Raw genomic sequence first — 15263 nt, forward strand, 5'->3', positions numbered from 1 at the left:
TTCTTAGGACACGTGTTAATAATGTTGTGGATTTTGTGATCTCCACCAGCATTCTGTTTTTAGGGTTAAGAAGGAGTGGAGAAGAGTGTTTCACCCCTCCCGGTGCAGAAGTGGGCTGGACTGAGCAGCACAGTGTTCTGGCTGGAGCTCTGCCATTGTTTGAGATTCCTGACGTGAGTGTCTGGCTGGAAGGGTAAGCCTGGTGCCGGGGTAAATTCTGCTCTTTCTGTCTAGCTCTGCTTTCCCATGGCAGTCTATCCCCACTGAGACCATCGACTCTCTTTCCCATGATTCATTCAATACATGCAACATACTTAAAACATGGTTCTGTTTGAGTTTGAGCTATAGAGCCTGAATTAATGGTTGTTTAATAATATGAACATAATGATTAAATAGAGTGAAAAAACACAGATTATGACTTTAAGCAAAAACAGCCATTACAACTATAACAATTGTCCTGCTTTCTGGAATAATCCAGAATGTTTAAGAAAATTCTCTCCACATGAGCTCTCTGATATCTATAGTTTTTAGTCTAAATTATTAGAAAACAAATCTATGTGCTTGCTGAAAGAGTTTGATTTGTTGATGTTTTTCAGCATTTACCTGTTCAGTGCAACCGGTTAAACACTGAGGTAGCCACACCGGCTCGGAGGCTTAAAAATAATCCTGTAAATACAGGGTCCTAAAATATATAATTTTAAATGCAAAGGAAATTACGTAAACATCCACTCCACCCTCAAGGAAACTACAAACATATGTTTTCCAGATGTTTAGCCCCACAGTATACAGAGCTCCCGCTGACCATGCATGCACCATTGTTTTCTTTGCACATTTATAGTGTTTATGTAGTCATAATCATATTTATTTCTGTTCTAAAATGATCTTGGGTGCAAATGATCTGCAAACATTATGTTTGACAAAGTTTTTCATTATGCCCATAGCAAACATTAAGGAATAAATGGGTTATGCAGTTACAAACCTGGGGGAAACGAATCAAGACAAATGGATAAATGCATGCAAAGATTGAGTTTGGAAATTTCAGTAGCTTTTATTTTTGTAAAAAGATTCAGTGCTCACATTGTGGCAAATGTATGTGAACATGTTAGAGGGAGAGAAAAAAAAAAATCTCATCCTGCGAGATTCTGTCCTCTTGAATTCAAATAATATTTCCTTTTATTATTCAACTTTTAAAACACTCAACATTTGGCCCTGATTTCTGACAGGAAACAATATGCAAATAAAAACATCAGCCTGTAGATATTCAGGGCTCAAATTAAAAGACGTTTTCAGATTCAATAAAGAAATCAAAACAATAAATCCACCACCAAAGAGTGCAACAAACAAAACTAAAAGTTTATAAAGCAAGCAGAAAGAACATTTATTTGGAAACTTTATTTTGTTTTTGTACATTTCCACCAACTCCAAACTTACAATTCAAGCCCTGATTCTGAGTTTTTAAAAAAAACAAAAAACATTTGCGGATCCATTTCCAAAGCAAAAAAAAAGTGTTTTTGCAACATACATAGGTCATCATATTTAATTCACTCTTTAATACAGCCTGTCCAACATTTGTTTTACCAACTTAAAAATGGGCAGTGTTCAATCACTCATTGTGATAGTTACCGTGTGGATTGTGCACTTTTTTTTAAACATGAATGTTTAGTGGTATATGCAGGTTGTTAGAAATCGCAATTAGCACCTTTACTTTGATTTTAACTTAAGGGTTAGCACCTCGCCCCAATAGTAACTAGGAAGCGTCAATGGTAGACGCGCTTAGATGACAAGGTCCTTGTCGATGTCCTCTGAAAGCAGAAAACAGCCAAAATTAGCAAATAAAATTAAGTGAACATAACACAAAATATGAATTGCGTGGTCAGAAACTCACGCTCTTTGATTCCAAAGCAGTTGGCCCACTCCTCGAGAGCGATGTACTTGTCTTGGTCAGCATCGCACTGCTCAAAGAAGCTGGTGGTGCAGTGCTCCATTGGGATGAGAGGAGCGCGCAGAGGGGCCAGCTCGGTGTGGGACAGGAACCTGATATGATAAAATAAACATGCACTTTTAGATTAATAACGTGATAATTAGTGACATATTAGCTAAAAGGTACTGTTAGGTAATAGCTTCTGTTACCAAAACACTTAGCTGAACCATCAATAGTTATTGTTATGATAAATTATTTATTTTTTAACAATTTTCTCAGTTAGGTTTGGATCTAAAACTAGCTAGAATAGCTGTGAAAATGAGCTAAACATACCCGTCAATAGGGTGCTGGTCAAGCTGGCCAAACTGCCAGTGGACGGGGAAGATGTACATGTTGTAGTTCTTTTCAAAGTCCAGGGCCAGAAGGTCCAGAGAGTGATCACCAGCCTGCAGCCTCTTCTCGTTCTCGTAAATCTTCTTCACCTAAAAACACAGCGTGAGGTTTGGCATTTCAGAGGTTTCACCACTGGGCTTTTGACTGTTTAATTATGCACTAAATTTAACTATTAATAAGCAGTAATTAGAAGTTTATTGAGGCAGATGTCATAGTTAATAGTTAGTTAATAGTGAGAATTGAACCCTAAACTAAAGTGCGACCTCATATTTTTCTAAAATGCATTTATTCATATAGCTTAGTATCAGCATAAATCTATTAATTGTGAAAATTATTACATTTATTCAATTAAAATGAACATGGTTTCATATGGTTAGCTGTGGAGCAAGCAATATTTAGTTAGTTAAAGAGATTGAAACAAACTGGATTTACTGATGATAAATATATAAACCTGTTTATTGCATATTTAAAACATTCAGTTTATTGGTACTATTACAGAAATCTTACCTGCTTCTTATTAATTATCTATGACTGATAAATAGGCATTACATTAAGTTTATTAGTTTATGTTAAAACTGTGTAATCAAAATGGATGAAAATTGTATATGAAATTCAATTACATACCCTAACTACAGAGCCCCACACATGACATGCACGAAAAAAGTAAATCATGCGCACAATTTACTATTCCGTTCCCTCGATTTGCTAAATCGTGCGCGCGATTTACTATTTTGTTCCCTCGATTTGCTAAATCGTGCGCACGATTTACTATTTCGTTCCCTCAATTTGCTAAATCGTGCGCGCGATTTACTATTTTGTTCCCTCGATTTGCTAAATCGTGCGCGCGATTTAATATTTCGCTCCCTCGATTTGCTAAATCGTGCGCGCGATTTACTATTTCGTTCCCTCGATTTGCTAAATCGTGCACGCAATTTAATATTTTGTTCCCTCGATTTGCTAAATCGTGCGTGCGATTTACTATTACGCTCCCTTGATTTGCTAAATCGTGTGTGCGATTTACTATTTCGCTCCCTCGATTTGCTAAATTGTGCACGCAATTTAATATTTCGTTCCCTCGATTTGCTAAATCGTGCGTGCGATTGAGCATTTCACTCCCTCGATTTGCTAAATCGTGCGCGCGATATTTTGCTCCCTCAATTTGCTAAATAGTGCGTGCCATTTACTATTTTGTTCCCTCGATTTGCTAAATATTGCGCACAATTTACTATTTTGTTCCCTTGATTTGCTAAATAGTGCGCACAATTTACTATTTTGTTCCCTTGATTTGCTAAATATTGCGCACAATTTACTATTTTGTTCCCTTGATTTGCTAAATAGTGCGCACAATTTACTATTTCGTTCCCTTGATTTGCTAAATAGTGCGCACGATTTACTATTTCGTTCCCTCGATTTGCTAAATAGTGCGCAATTTACTATTTCATTCCCTCGATTTGCTAAATAGTGCGTGCCATTTACTATTTCGTTCCCTCGATTTGCTAAATAGTGCGCACGATTTACTATTTCGTTCCCTCGATTTGCTAAATCGTGCGCACGATTTACTATTTCGTTCCCTCAATTTGCTAAATCTTGCGCACAATTTAGCCTACTGTTTTTTTCCTGCATATCATGTGTTTTAACTATCTTTAGTTAAAATTCTATTTACATTGCTATGTAGAAAGTTCAGCTGGTTAAACAGTATTTTAAAGGTTTTTCAAACTACAAAGAGCAAAAAGTTGAACTGACTCTGAGTTTCTGCTTCTCGGTGAGCAGGTTATTGTCTTCATCGCGCTCGTACAGGGTCACCAGCACGTTCTTCAGCCAGTCCCTCATGCGCAGGGGAAACTCATTCAGCTCGTTTTCCAAGCAGGGGGTGATGTCTGATGGAAAATCCAAACATTATAACTATTGAAATAAATAATAAACACAAACAGCATGCTAGTATGCCTCTCGGCACATAACGTAGCATTATAGTCTAAAAGGGGGCAAATTACAGCCCTCGGGGTAATATTACTGTCAAAAATGTTAGGATCTAATTTGTTAATGCCAGAAACACATTTTCTGAGTCTCTGACTGAGACACCCTGCTTAGCGATGAGACTACGCCACAGCGGGAGCTCCATCTGAGCCCTTCAGTCCCGACTCAGCCTATCAGGCGTACAACGACTGTGGATGAGGCAGATTTAGCGGGATTCGGCCTGCTTTGTGGAGCAGCACTGGCAAGCTCAGGCTCGTCCTGTGCTCAGTGTTTGGAGGGGGCAACAGGGACGCCTCAAAGCTACAAGCCATCAATCACTCCAAAGCACTCAATTCCACTCGCGTTCATGGCTGAGTTTGTGAGCGGTCTAAATTTTACTCTCAAACTCTGTTTGAATGTTTGTGCCTTGTTGTCATTCACAGTTATGCGCTCACATTTGCAGGGTCCGATGTAGTCCAGGTGCAGCTTGTGGCCCTTCTTTGTGCCTTCCAGGGCGCATTTGGTGGCAAAGAAGTGGCAGGGAGACTCGTAGGTCTTGTTGTCAGTGCCACACACCTGTGAAATAAATAGCAGAAATATGAGCAGCCATAAATGCCATGGTTGTCAACTCGACAGGTTTGGATTTCCCCAAGGTATCCTATTAATGTTTACTGACGTTATTTGCCCCATACATAAGCTAGCATTTCAATCAAACTGCTAAAATGGTGTGCATGTACTTCTAGGCACTGCTGTCACTACACATGTGGAGACTTGAGACAGATGTGAAATGAAGGAAATGACACGCACATGCTCGAAATCTCCAACCGGGGCGGGGCAGGTCAAGGGGTCCTGGCACACACACATGGGCTGGTTGCTTTCATCAACCTCGCACACCTTGCCTTTCTTGCAGTGATGGTTTAGGCATGGGTCTGTAGGGAAAACTGATTTATTTTAATTTGCTGTTATTTTGAATGTGTATTTAATTTAATTATGGCAACACTTTAGTATGGGGAACAATTCTCACTTTTAACTAGTTGCTTATTAGCATGCATATTAACTAGAAAATTGGCTGTTTATTAGTACTTATAAAGCCCTATTAATGCCTTATTCTGCATAACCATATTCTATATCCCTTAATCATACCCAATACCTAAACTTAACAACTGCATTACTAACTATTAATAATAAGCAGTAAATTAAGTGTTTATTGAGGCAAAAGTCATATTTAATAGTGAATGTGTTCCCCATACTAAAGTGTTGCCAAATTATTTCTAAAGGATCATGTGACACTGAAGACTGCAATGATTCAGCTTTGACGACACAGGAATAAATTACATTTTAAAATATATTCAAATAGAAAACAACTATTTTAATATATATGTATGTGTCTGTTTCATATATTTTCTTTTATTCCTATAAAGGGCATAAATTCAAAAATGTTCTTTTCTGATGGATTTACATTTCTTTCCTCTTCTTAGATATTTTGTGGTTGGCAAACACATTATGTGGCTGAATGACTGGCACTGGCATCAGCTTAGTCCAGTATAACCATAGTCTGTCTGAACACATAATTATAGCTGTCTACATCTGAAGCCTGTTATTACACATGGTCTCATGTTCTTCTACACACGTTATCATAACTTCACTCATATACAGGGACAAAAGACACAATGCAAACAGCAGAAAAATATCTGTACTGTACAAAACTTTGGTGGTGGCATAGAAAAGACATCAAACTCACTCTCAGCAATAACATCCTCCACAACTTCAATGGCCTCATCAAACTCTCCGGTCTCCACCTGGACTGGGTTGACTCCCACTTCCAGCTCCTGAATTATCAGACCAAAAAAAAGTATTATGGGTATGGCCTGAACCAAGCCCAGTTTTAAACACAGCTTTCCTCTTTTATGTGAGGAAAATATGTGAAACTAAACTTCAAATGAGAGCGAATGACCCACATTACTGCACAGCCACAACAAGAGTTTTGCTTTTGTGTCCAACACAAATGGCATCTGTGTGCACATGTGGCGAAGCAATGAATTTAATTAGTCCCTTTCAGATATATTTTCAAACTTTAATGGATTTCAGTCCCCCAGGGAATTTAACAGGAAGTTGAACATGTGCATATGTAAACACATCTGGTCCCATAATGGGGGCGAGTTGTGTATTTTTGGCCAATGACTGGCTTGACAAGGCTTAAAAATGCCGTTTGGTCTTATTAAAAAAGCTTTTAAAGATTTAAATATCAGTTTAATTAAATATAACATACCTCTTCAACAACTGGCTCCTCTTCGGTCTGTAAATTAAATTTGTATGGACTTTAGCAAAAGTTTAGTCACACAGCAACATTACTGAGGGTACTACGGACATACAAAATGCTCTTTGGTTTTTAAAACAAAGCTTGTTTTATAATATTTTATAAATAATAAAAAGAAATATAATCATTAAATACAGTTCATAAGGCCCGTTCACACCAAGAACAATAACTATAACGATATTTGCGTCCACACCAACAAACGATAATGGTGTGTATTTAAGCTCACGCGCTGCCGTTTCTAAGTGTGTACGACATGTTTTTTCTGTTCTTGTTGCATTTACACGGCTTTAACCAGCACATGTCCTCAGTATGCTTTGTTTCGAATGAATAGCTAGCGTAATCGATCTAATCTAACAGTGAATTTACCTGACGAAGTCAATATAGTGGGGAAAAAAAACAACGCCTAGTCTTTTTCACTGCAGCTTCAAAGGGAGCAAGACGATGTTGTCGAAACTAGCGCTGGATATCTGAGGTCATTTTATTTTACACTTTTTTGCTAGCCTGGCATAATGATCTCCTCATTAATACTTCTCATTTATTCCGAAGGTATGACCGATTGTTTTCCATATATCAATTTTCTTTAAAGTATCCTTGAAAAGGGGGTGAAACGGTGGCTTTTTCTGGACCTCGGCCATTAACTTATCTGCAATATCGTCCGCCATTTTAAATGCGCGAGTCCTTAAATTAGAATCTTTATCGTTATCTTTATAGTTACAGTTCTTGGTGTGAACGGGCCTTTAACCTATGTAATTGGTTAATAACATTTAATTTTTATTATTATAGGATAAGTTATATAATACTTAATTTAAATAATATTTAACATTTCTCTTTCAGATTTACTTACTGGAGCAGCCAGAGTCTTGCCAGCGAGGCAGAACAAGAAGAAGATCCAAACCCTCATCTTGAGTTTTAGCCTAAGCAAAAAACACGCAAAAGCTGAGGTAATCTGAAGTATTTACAGCACATCACTTTATCATGTTAGTATTATGCATGTTAGTATGAGACAAAATCACACACATACATTCCAGTTGGCCCTATATATTCCTTTTATATAAATTCACCCGTGGCTCGAAATCAATACCAACCACCTCAGTTCAAGACCTCAAATGCTGAACCACACGCGTTCGGGCCACCAGACCTGCTCTGTATGCTCAACGACGGATGAGTAGCCTACAGAAGTCAGTCTCTCCAGACACAGAAGCTGATTGAGATAAGAGCTCCGTCTATCTTTGTTCTGCTAGCTTGACTGCTTTCCTCTTGCTCAAAGAGCGCCTGGAAGACCGACTGATGTGATATGTTCTCCTTGAGAAACGACACTTTCCTGCAGGAAGATAGGGGCTGTTTGTCTGAAAGCACTCACTCTCTTGTCCATTTTCTCTGTACCAAAGGTCTCTCTTCCTTTCCCCTTGTCTCTCTATATCGATATAGATATATTCTGTTTATGGCTGGAAAGTTCAAAGCAGCCATCAGTAGACCATCACTGGAGTGATTCTATCCTCTGCATTTTTGGTGCACTAAAGATCAAAGATCAAGGCCAGACACTATTGTTTTTCATAAAAGCACAGATGCAGCAATGAAACGATATCCTGCCATTTCTGAGCATGAAAGGCTTATCTTAATGTTACATGATTGAGATGCTAATGTTTGCTGTGTTTGATTATGAAGTTATTGATTATTGAGGGAGCATCCATCAACCAAGTTCATGTAATAAGCATGATGAATATGTGTCCTGACATATTTGGTTTTTGACTTCCGTGATTAAAATCAGAGCTAATTTCTCACCCCTCAAGCTGTGGTGGGCCTGTGTGTGCATGAGTGGATAATGGGTGGGGTTAGTGCATTAAATCTGTGCGGTTATAATTGGCCACGTTGTAACATTCTTATGGGAATTAAGGGGTCTTCTTGAAACCACTGACCTGAGTATAATTTGCCCAGCAACTGCTGAGAATCTCCTTGGCTTGTTGCTCAAGGTTGAAAAATTCCTAGTTTCTTCAAGAAAAACTGCACGAGGTTAAAGTCTGCATGAAGTTGAAATTCACCCTATCACTCTAAAAAATGCTGGGTTAAAAGCAACCCAAGTTAGGTTGAAAATGGACAAACCCAGTGATTGGGTTGTTTTAACCCAGCGGTTGGGTTAAATGTTTGCCCAATGTGCAGGGCAGTTTTATTTAACCCAACTATTGTTTAACAATTACTGTATGGCTGGCTTAAAATGAACCCAAAGTATTAATAAATGTTAATTTATTAAACATATTAATAAATGTTAATTTCCAACATACTTTGGGTTCATTTTAAGTTTTAAACAATAGTTGAGTTAAATATAACTACCCAGCAAACATTTAACCCAACCGCTGGGTTTGTCCATTTTCAACCCAACTTGGGTTGTTTTTAACCCAGCATTTTTTAGAGTGTATTTTCTAATTGCATCTTATTGATGTCATTGTGGTCGGGCAACGTGCCAATCACATGAGATCACAGCTATAGCAAACCACCAATCAGTTTGCATGGGCAAAATCAAGACCCTACATTTGTTCTTGTTTGAGAAGCAGTTTCACTCGGATATACGCCACAATACTATCGCAACTTCTGTTTCATGCCGACTTTAAATCCCAAATGAGTTGGAGGCACATTCTAATTCTGACTGACCGCATGTAGGGCCAGATTTACTAACAGCTTGCGTCAGCGCCCTCTTTTGGCATTAAAAACTACGGTCAGGATTTACTAAAGACACGCTGTGAAAAATTTGTGCTTAAAAGGCATTTTTGCAGCTGATCTTATTGCATATGCATTTGCAGGAGTTTCCCTTTCAGACGCAAAATTTATGGGAGGAGAGTATTTAAATGAATCATGCAAGGTGATTTACTAAGGTTTGCGCTAGTCAATTTACTGGTGTTTGCGCCATTATTTGACGCCCCAAAAAAGCATGTCTTAAACCAGATGCTAATTTGCGCTGCTCTTGGTAGATTGTGTTGCTCATTATGGAAATGATCCGGCTGCGTCTGTGTTCTTTAATTTGCGCATCGCCAGTAGATCATGCGCAGAACTTTCCACTTGCATCTGCACATTTTTGCAATTGCGCTCTCATGCTAATTTGCCCTGTTTAGTAAATCTGGCCCATAGTTGGTTGTGTTGTCAATTATTTTCACAAATATGTGGTTTTAGATTTTAAATAACCTTCGAATATGTCATGGAAATCCATGGATCCTCCATTAGGTTTGATTTTTGAGCAATATTGTTGGTCAGTTCACCCAAGAACTCTTGTCGTTGAGTGCATGACGCATGATCTCTTGATTGCAGCACATGAAAGCCGGGTAAGCATGTGTGTGAACCCCTTCAAAGGCCCTGTTTTCTTTGGCAAAGGTCTTTGAGTCGAGGTCAGACACCCCACATCTCTAATAGACTTCGACATGGAAAACTACAGAGACTCTGTCACCCTCTTCAAATGCTGACGTCTTGAAACATGGCAGACAAGCAATCTTTTCGCTTTCCATCAATAAAAACGTCCTATTTTAACAGGCTGAGGCTGTATGAGTCATAGGACGAAGGAAATGACCCGACATCATGTTCCGTATTTAATTTGGATGTCCTCTCTGTTCCTTTCAGGAGACGGCTTGGCACATTTATGTAAGTCACTTTTTTGGCTAGAAGTAGAAGTCCATTACTCTGGTGGAGTCACTTTAGAGCAAAACAACTTATTTTGTTTGGAAGGTCGCATTGAAAATCAAACATGCCTGAACTGAAGGAAATTCAGCGGTATAAAGGATGCCATTTTTACCCAGTATTTAATTTAGAGTTTAGTAAGGTAAGCAGCAGGTTGTGGGGTGTAAACCGGGAGAAAAACAGCAGCTCAGTACTCTGTGTTTTTTCCCAAAGAGTCATTTTCCAGAAGCTCTGCAGACGGAGTTCTCTCCCCCTCTGAAGTGACAAAACAGGTGGTTCAATCTCTAGGTAAACAAGTTAGCTGCAAAACCGTGTCCACTACATTTGACTTGCTGCCAACGCATCTCTTGCAAATTTAAATACTAAACAATACATGAAAATACTCTTGCTATGCTTACCCTAATATTATCCTAGGTAGTTTTAGAATTTTTAAAACACAAACAGAATATCCTCATCAATGCCCAGCACTGGAATAGAGTTTGGCATGGTGGGCATGCTTGATTTATGGAGCAGGAAGTCACTTGGCATGAACTGTAAACCTCTGCACGAGCCACCTGTGCATTACGGCACAATTACTAGCTTGCATCTGTGTGACGTTTAGCACTAAGCAGAAAAACAGACTCCTTCTTACTGAAAGCTCCCTTGAAACAAACAGTGAACCTGCCAGTCACATTAAAAAAAAAATAATGTGACAAAAAGTGGGGTTTCAAACAAATCAGAGTTGACATGCTAATGCTGCTGAAACACCAAATCAACATGTTTGTTTTACTGCTGGGGTTTTATTTCACAGGAAATTTAAACTCATCTCTCTGTAAACTTATCTTGATTTCTGTGGTAAACAAAGCCAAACTTTGTGCAGAAAAACAAGGAGGGGGAAGAGGAAATTTCATCCTTTGCTGAAAAGCAGTACAGGGACCTCTGAGTTAGACAAAAGACAGTCAAAAGAGAGTGACTGAGCAAATAAGATCCATGAAACCTGAGTTAACAATCACCTGACCTTTTCAAGTCGTCAGCCCATCCCCCCACTGCTGTTTGTAAGTTAAACCGCACTGTTATTACTGCCTAGCGGTCTCCTTTATCCATTGCAAAGAACCGAGCAACTGTCTGTGCAAGGAAATGAATTTCCCACTATATAAAAGCGTATCACCTTGAAAAGACCTTATCTGGGGCCGTGAAAATATGACTTGTTCGTTTATATTCCTATCTGATCCTTAAGATGATTGCAAACCACGAACCACTGAGTTAAAATGAGGTTAAAACTAGATTTGTGCTAATCCACATTCTTAACCTGATTTGTTGCTCTTTTCAACTTCATTAAAAAAACAAAAAGAAAACAAAAGTCTTCACTTTTCAGTTTGTTTTTTTGGGATTCAACGATCCATATGCATTTGTAAATATAAACCACATTTTCATGATTTGTTACAACGTTTTTTCTTTTTTCAAATAAATTTAGATAATTCATATGCTTCAGATAACATAATATTTTGAGTTTCTGTTGATTAAATCAATCACCTTCATTGTATTAACTCAAATTTTTAATTTCGATGAACTCAAAGTTTTAAGGCAACCATTTAAGTTAAACCAACCATTCTTTTTTATAGTGCATAAGACAAACACATCTGATTTGTAGGGGTTTCTTTCTTTACAAACATACAAAATTGTTAGGGAAAAAAAACAAACACATTTACCCGTTTCTGTTTCACCCAAAGGCACATAAAATGAGTGTATGTTTCAATATAATCAATATTCAATATAATGTTTTTTTTTCCCATCTCTCTTGAAAATCTTATGCTGCACCAGGGGGGGAAATATTATCCATGCCGTACATGGAATCTTAAAAATAACGGTTCTTTATTGTCATATAGTTCCATGAAGAACCTTTTAACATCTTTGGAACCTTTCCATCGCACAGAAGGTTCTTTAGATTATTAAAATATTCTTTACACTATAAAAAAACAGTTCTTTTAAGAACTGTTCACTGAAAGGTTCTTTGGGAAACCAAAAAAGGCTTCGCTGCAAAAACTCCCTTTTGGAACCTTTATTTTTAAGAGCATATTGTACCATATTCAGTTGATATGCTATTTTTTTAACAGAAAATTTAGCAGTAAAGTTTTAAGAATTAAAAAAAATATATATATATTTTTTTTTACTTTTTTAACAAAACTACCAGCAGCTGTGGGCTGTCAGTTTGTCTTCACATGATTCTTGTTTGTCTACAGCAGCAACATCTGCCTCGCTCGACATGGTCTCAAACAGCTGGTGAAAAATTGCCATGGAAACACGCATTCCTTTTGATGGGAGTAATTGTAAGGGGAGGGGTCTATTGGGCTAAATCTCTCTCCCCTCCCCCTCCATCCCTGACTCTGTGTTCACCCCTCCTGCTGCATATGTGGCACACAATACCTCAATATTGTGCTGCTCTGAGTGCTACAGTGCTCAAACTTTGAGTAAACAGGACATTAAGAACATTAGCTTGAGAATAATCTGTTCACATTTATTTTAAAAACACTTCATAATTAATAAATAAGCAACACATAGAGTTTATATAAAACAACAGACACCTGTTTCACAGTGGAAGTTTTATAGTGAGGTCAGTGCTTTCAGACGTACACATAAGTAATGTTTAAAACCTTACAATCTTTTTAGCAAGCAACTAAGACAAAAAACTGAAATCAAGCTACTATTATTGAGAATTGTTTTGGCAATTGTTGTGGAAAGTATTAGTAAATCAACACTTGACCAATGAACTGTCTGTTTTCTTAATGCAGGATGTAAGAATGGGAAGAGGACTTACCTTCTGTCCGTCTAACAGAGAAGCCAGAGGAGAAGTCAGCTGCTGGAAGGGTCTGAAACTATCTAACAGCAACACAAGTTCACACAGAAGACATTTGCTGTGGGCAGGTCCGGTCAACCCCTTTCACTCAGTTAGGGTGGGACGTCCCACAGTTAACTCTCTGTATCCAACTCACGTGGACCTTTATACTCAATGTATACTTTTAACTAAGTTCATGTTTGAACTTTACTGTAGGTATGCGACCATTAACTTTATCATCTCATAGTGTTAAATATTACTTGGTAACACTTTATTTAGACATTCTGCTAACTATGTGACTTTGCAACTACATGTCAACTTGCAGTCATTAGAGTTAGTATTAGTAGACTTAATATGCCAACACTTTATTTTGATGGTAACTTTGTAACTACAACTTATTCTATTAACCCTAACCTAACAGTCTACTAATGCTCTAAAAAGAGTTGTAGTTGCAAAGTTACTTATAGTTAGTAGAGTGTCTGAAGTGGACCGTCGAAATGAAGTGTTTTTCCATTACCCAACACTAACAGGTGTGCATCGCAGTAACTGTTTTTGCTAAAAATAATATTTTTAGTGAACTTAACTGCTTCCAATTTGAGGGAACATAGACCAACATAACAGGCCACCTCATGATTTGTGTCTGATCTACAAAAAATCTCACTTCCAGCTAGGAGTTATTGAATTAAGATTCATGTCTGATCATGTAGGTCAGTGTTGAAGCAGAGAAAGACTAATGAGAAGCTGGATTACAGTGCAAACTCGTTTGGGATTGTCTGCTTGGATGTGCCTTTTATTCTTTTGTTAAAACTAAAACAATTCCTCTCATTCTATTATTAGAATGATTTCTGAAGGATCATGTGACACTGAAGACTGGAGTAATGATGCTGAAAATTCAGCTTTGCCATCACAAAAATATATTAAAATAGAAAGCAGTTATTTTAAATTGTAATAATATTTCACAATATATTATAGTTTTTACTGTATTTTTTTAATCAAATAAATGCAGCTTTGGTTAACTTCTTTCAAAAACATTAAAAAATATTAGGCTAGTTATTCCAAATTTTGGACTGCATATGTAAATTTCCATAATTTCCTTAAAAGGCATATATATACATAAAAAAAAAAAATAGTGCTGTCAAAATTAGTGCGTTTAATTTTTTTTCAGTTTAATGTTAAAAATATTTAACGCAGCATCTGTTTTTTCCGTCATAATTTAGCTAGCATTACATTAAATTATCACACAAATGCTTTTAAACCATTCAAGCGCCGTTTTGTCGAGTATCCTCATAAGAGCAGTCTTAAATTAGTTAAACGACATCTTAAATAAACTTAAAGAGTTGTGAGAAAATGAGATGCGCGTCAGATCCGCGTCATGATCGGCAGCGGCAGCTCTTAAAGTGACAGTAGCCTAATAAACCAGTTGCTGTGATGTTTGTCATTACTGTCAATCAAAGAATAAAGGTAACAGAGAACATTGTAGATTTAATAAGGATTATATTTAATTTATAATTTATGCAGTGAAGAATGTAAAGTGTTTGATAACTTTATTCAGTTTCTGTATATTTCCTGTTAGCCAGGTAAATATGACATTTATTATAATGGGTTTATGTGAAGATTGTTTTAAATTCACTTAAATTAAAAGTTGTTTTTTTTTTTTTTAAAAAAGCCTAATAAATGTTGAAATCGATAGCTTTTAGTTATACCTCTCTAAAAAATAATTTAAAAAACGGTAATATATACCGTAAAAACAATGCATTCTGGGTAATATTATTTGTCGTTTTTGAGAAAGAAGCCTATAGGCCTCTTTTCTAAAAACAAGAAATATTACCCAGAATGCACTGTATTTATTGTATATTACTGTTTCAATGGAAAATGGTATTTTTTTACAGACATTTTTCAGAGTGTGTAATGTTGAATGTCTATAATTAATGTTTAAAAAAAATCAGTTTTATAGAGACATCAGTATAAGTATCAGTGATACTGGCCTTCATTCATAAAAATTTTAAAATATACTGTCTTTAAGTTGTTTCTACTATTAATTTGGAGAGCAAGTGTGACATTATTACAATATTAATTACAGAAAAAAATGTGTGATTAATTAGTTAATTTTTTAATTGATTGACAGCACTAAAAAAAAACATAACATAAAAATACCTAATGAACCAATATAATTTATATCAACAATGTAAGATACTTTAAAATGAGCC

General features: G+C 36.9%; 1 protein-coding gene and 1 long non-coding RNA gene across 3 annotated transcripts; one reads left to right on the forward strand and one right to left on the reverse strand.

The window, feature by feature from the left end:
• Window positions 1-1353: 1353 nt before the first annotated feature.
• Window positions 1354-13168, reverse strand: sparc (secreted protein, acidic, cysteine-rich (osteonectin)). 2 transcript variants are annotated; one of them, XM_051860303.1, is made up of 10 exons: window positions 13039-13168; window positions 7429-7498; window positions 6537-6563; window positions 6009-6096; window positions 5075-5208; window positions 4723-4843; window positions 4058-4191; window positions 2255-2403; window positions 1886-2034; window positions 1354-1802 (listed from the first exon to the last, which is right to left on the reverse strand). In XM_051860303.1, the coding sequence occupies exons 2-10, from the start codon at window positions 7483-7485 to the stop codon at window positions 1774-1776; spliced, it is 888 nt and encodes a 295-aa protein (XP_051716263.1). In that variant the 5' UTR covers window positions 7486-7498; window positions 13039-13168; the 3' UTR covers window positions 1354-1773. The 2 variants fall into 2 exon arrangements, with proteins under 2 accessions (XP_051716263.1, XP_051716264.1); XM_051860304.1 differs by having other exon boundaries at window positions 5075-5196; window positions 13039-13165.
• Window positions 8981-14743, forward strand: LOC127494414 (uncharacterized). Its single transcript, XR_007924862.1, has 2 exons — window positions 8981-12834; window positions 13013-14743. It is a non-coding gene; the product is annotated as an uncharacterized LOC127494414 (long non-coding RNA).
• Window positions 14744-15263: the final 520 nt, after the last annotated feature.

This window comes from Ctenopharyngodon idella, chromosome 14 (assembly GCF_019924925.1).
Source record: "Ctenopharyngodon idella isolate HZGC_01 chromosome 14, HZGC01, whole genome shotgun sequence".
Lineage (NCBI taxonomy): Eukaryota > Metazoa > Chordata > Actinopteri > Cypriniformes > Xenocyprididae > Ctenopharyngodon > Ctenopharyngodon idella.

Coding starts and splice junctions, on each gene's coding strand:
- sparc (XM_051860303.1), bottom strand. CDS start 7,485: ATGAGGGTTTGGATCTTCTTCTTGTTCTGCCTCGCTGGCAAGACTCTG. Junction 2,404..4,057: donor CCGAGAAGCAGAAACTCAGA/GTCAGTTCAACT, acceptor CTGTGTTTTTAG/GTGAAGAAGATTTACGAGAA. Junction 1,803..1,885: donor CTGCTTTGGAATCAAAGAGC/GTGAGTTTCTGA, acceptor TTCTGCTTTCAG/AGGACATCGACAAGGACCTT.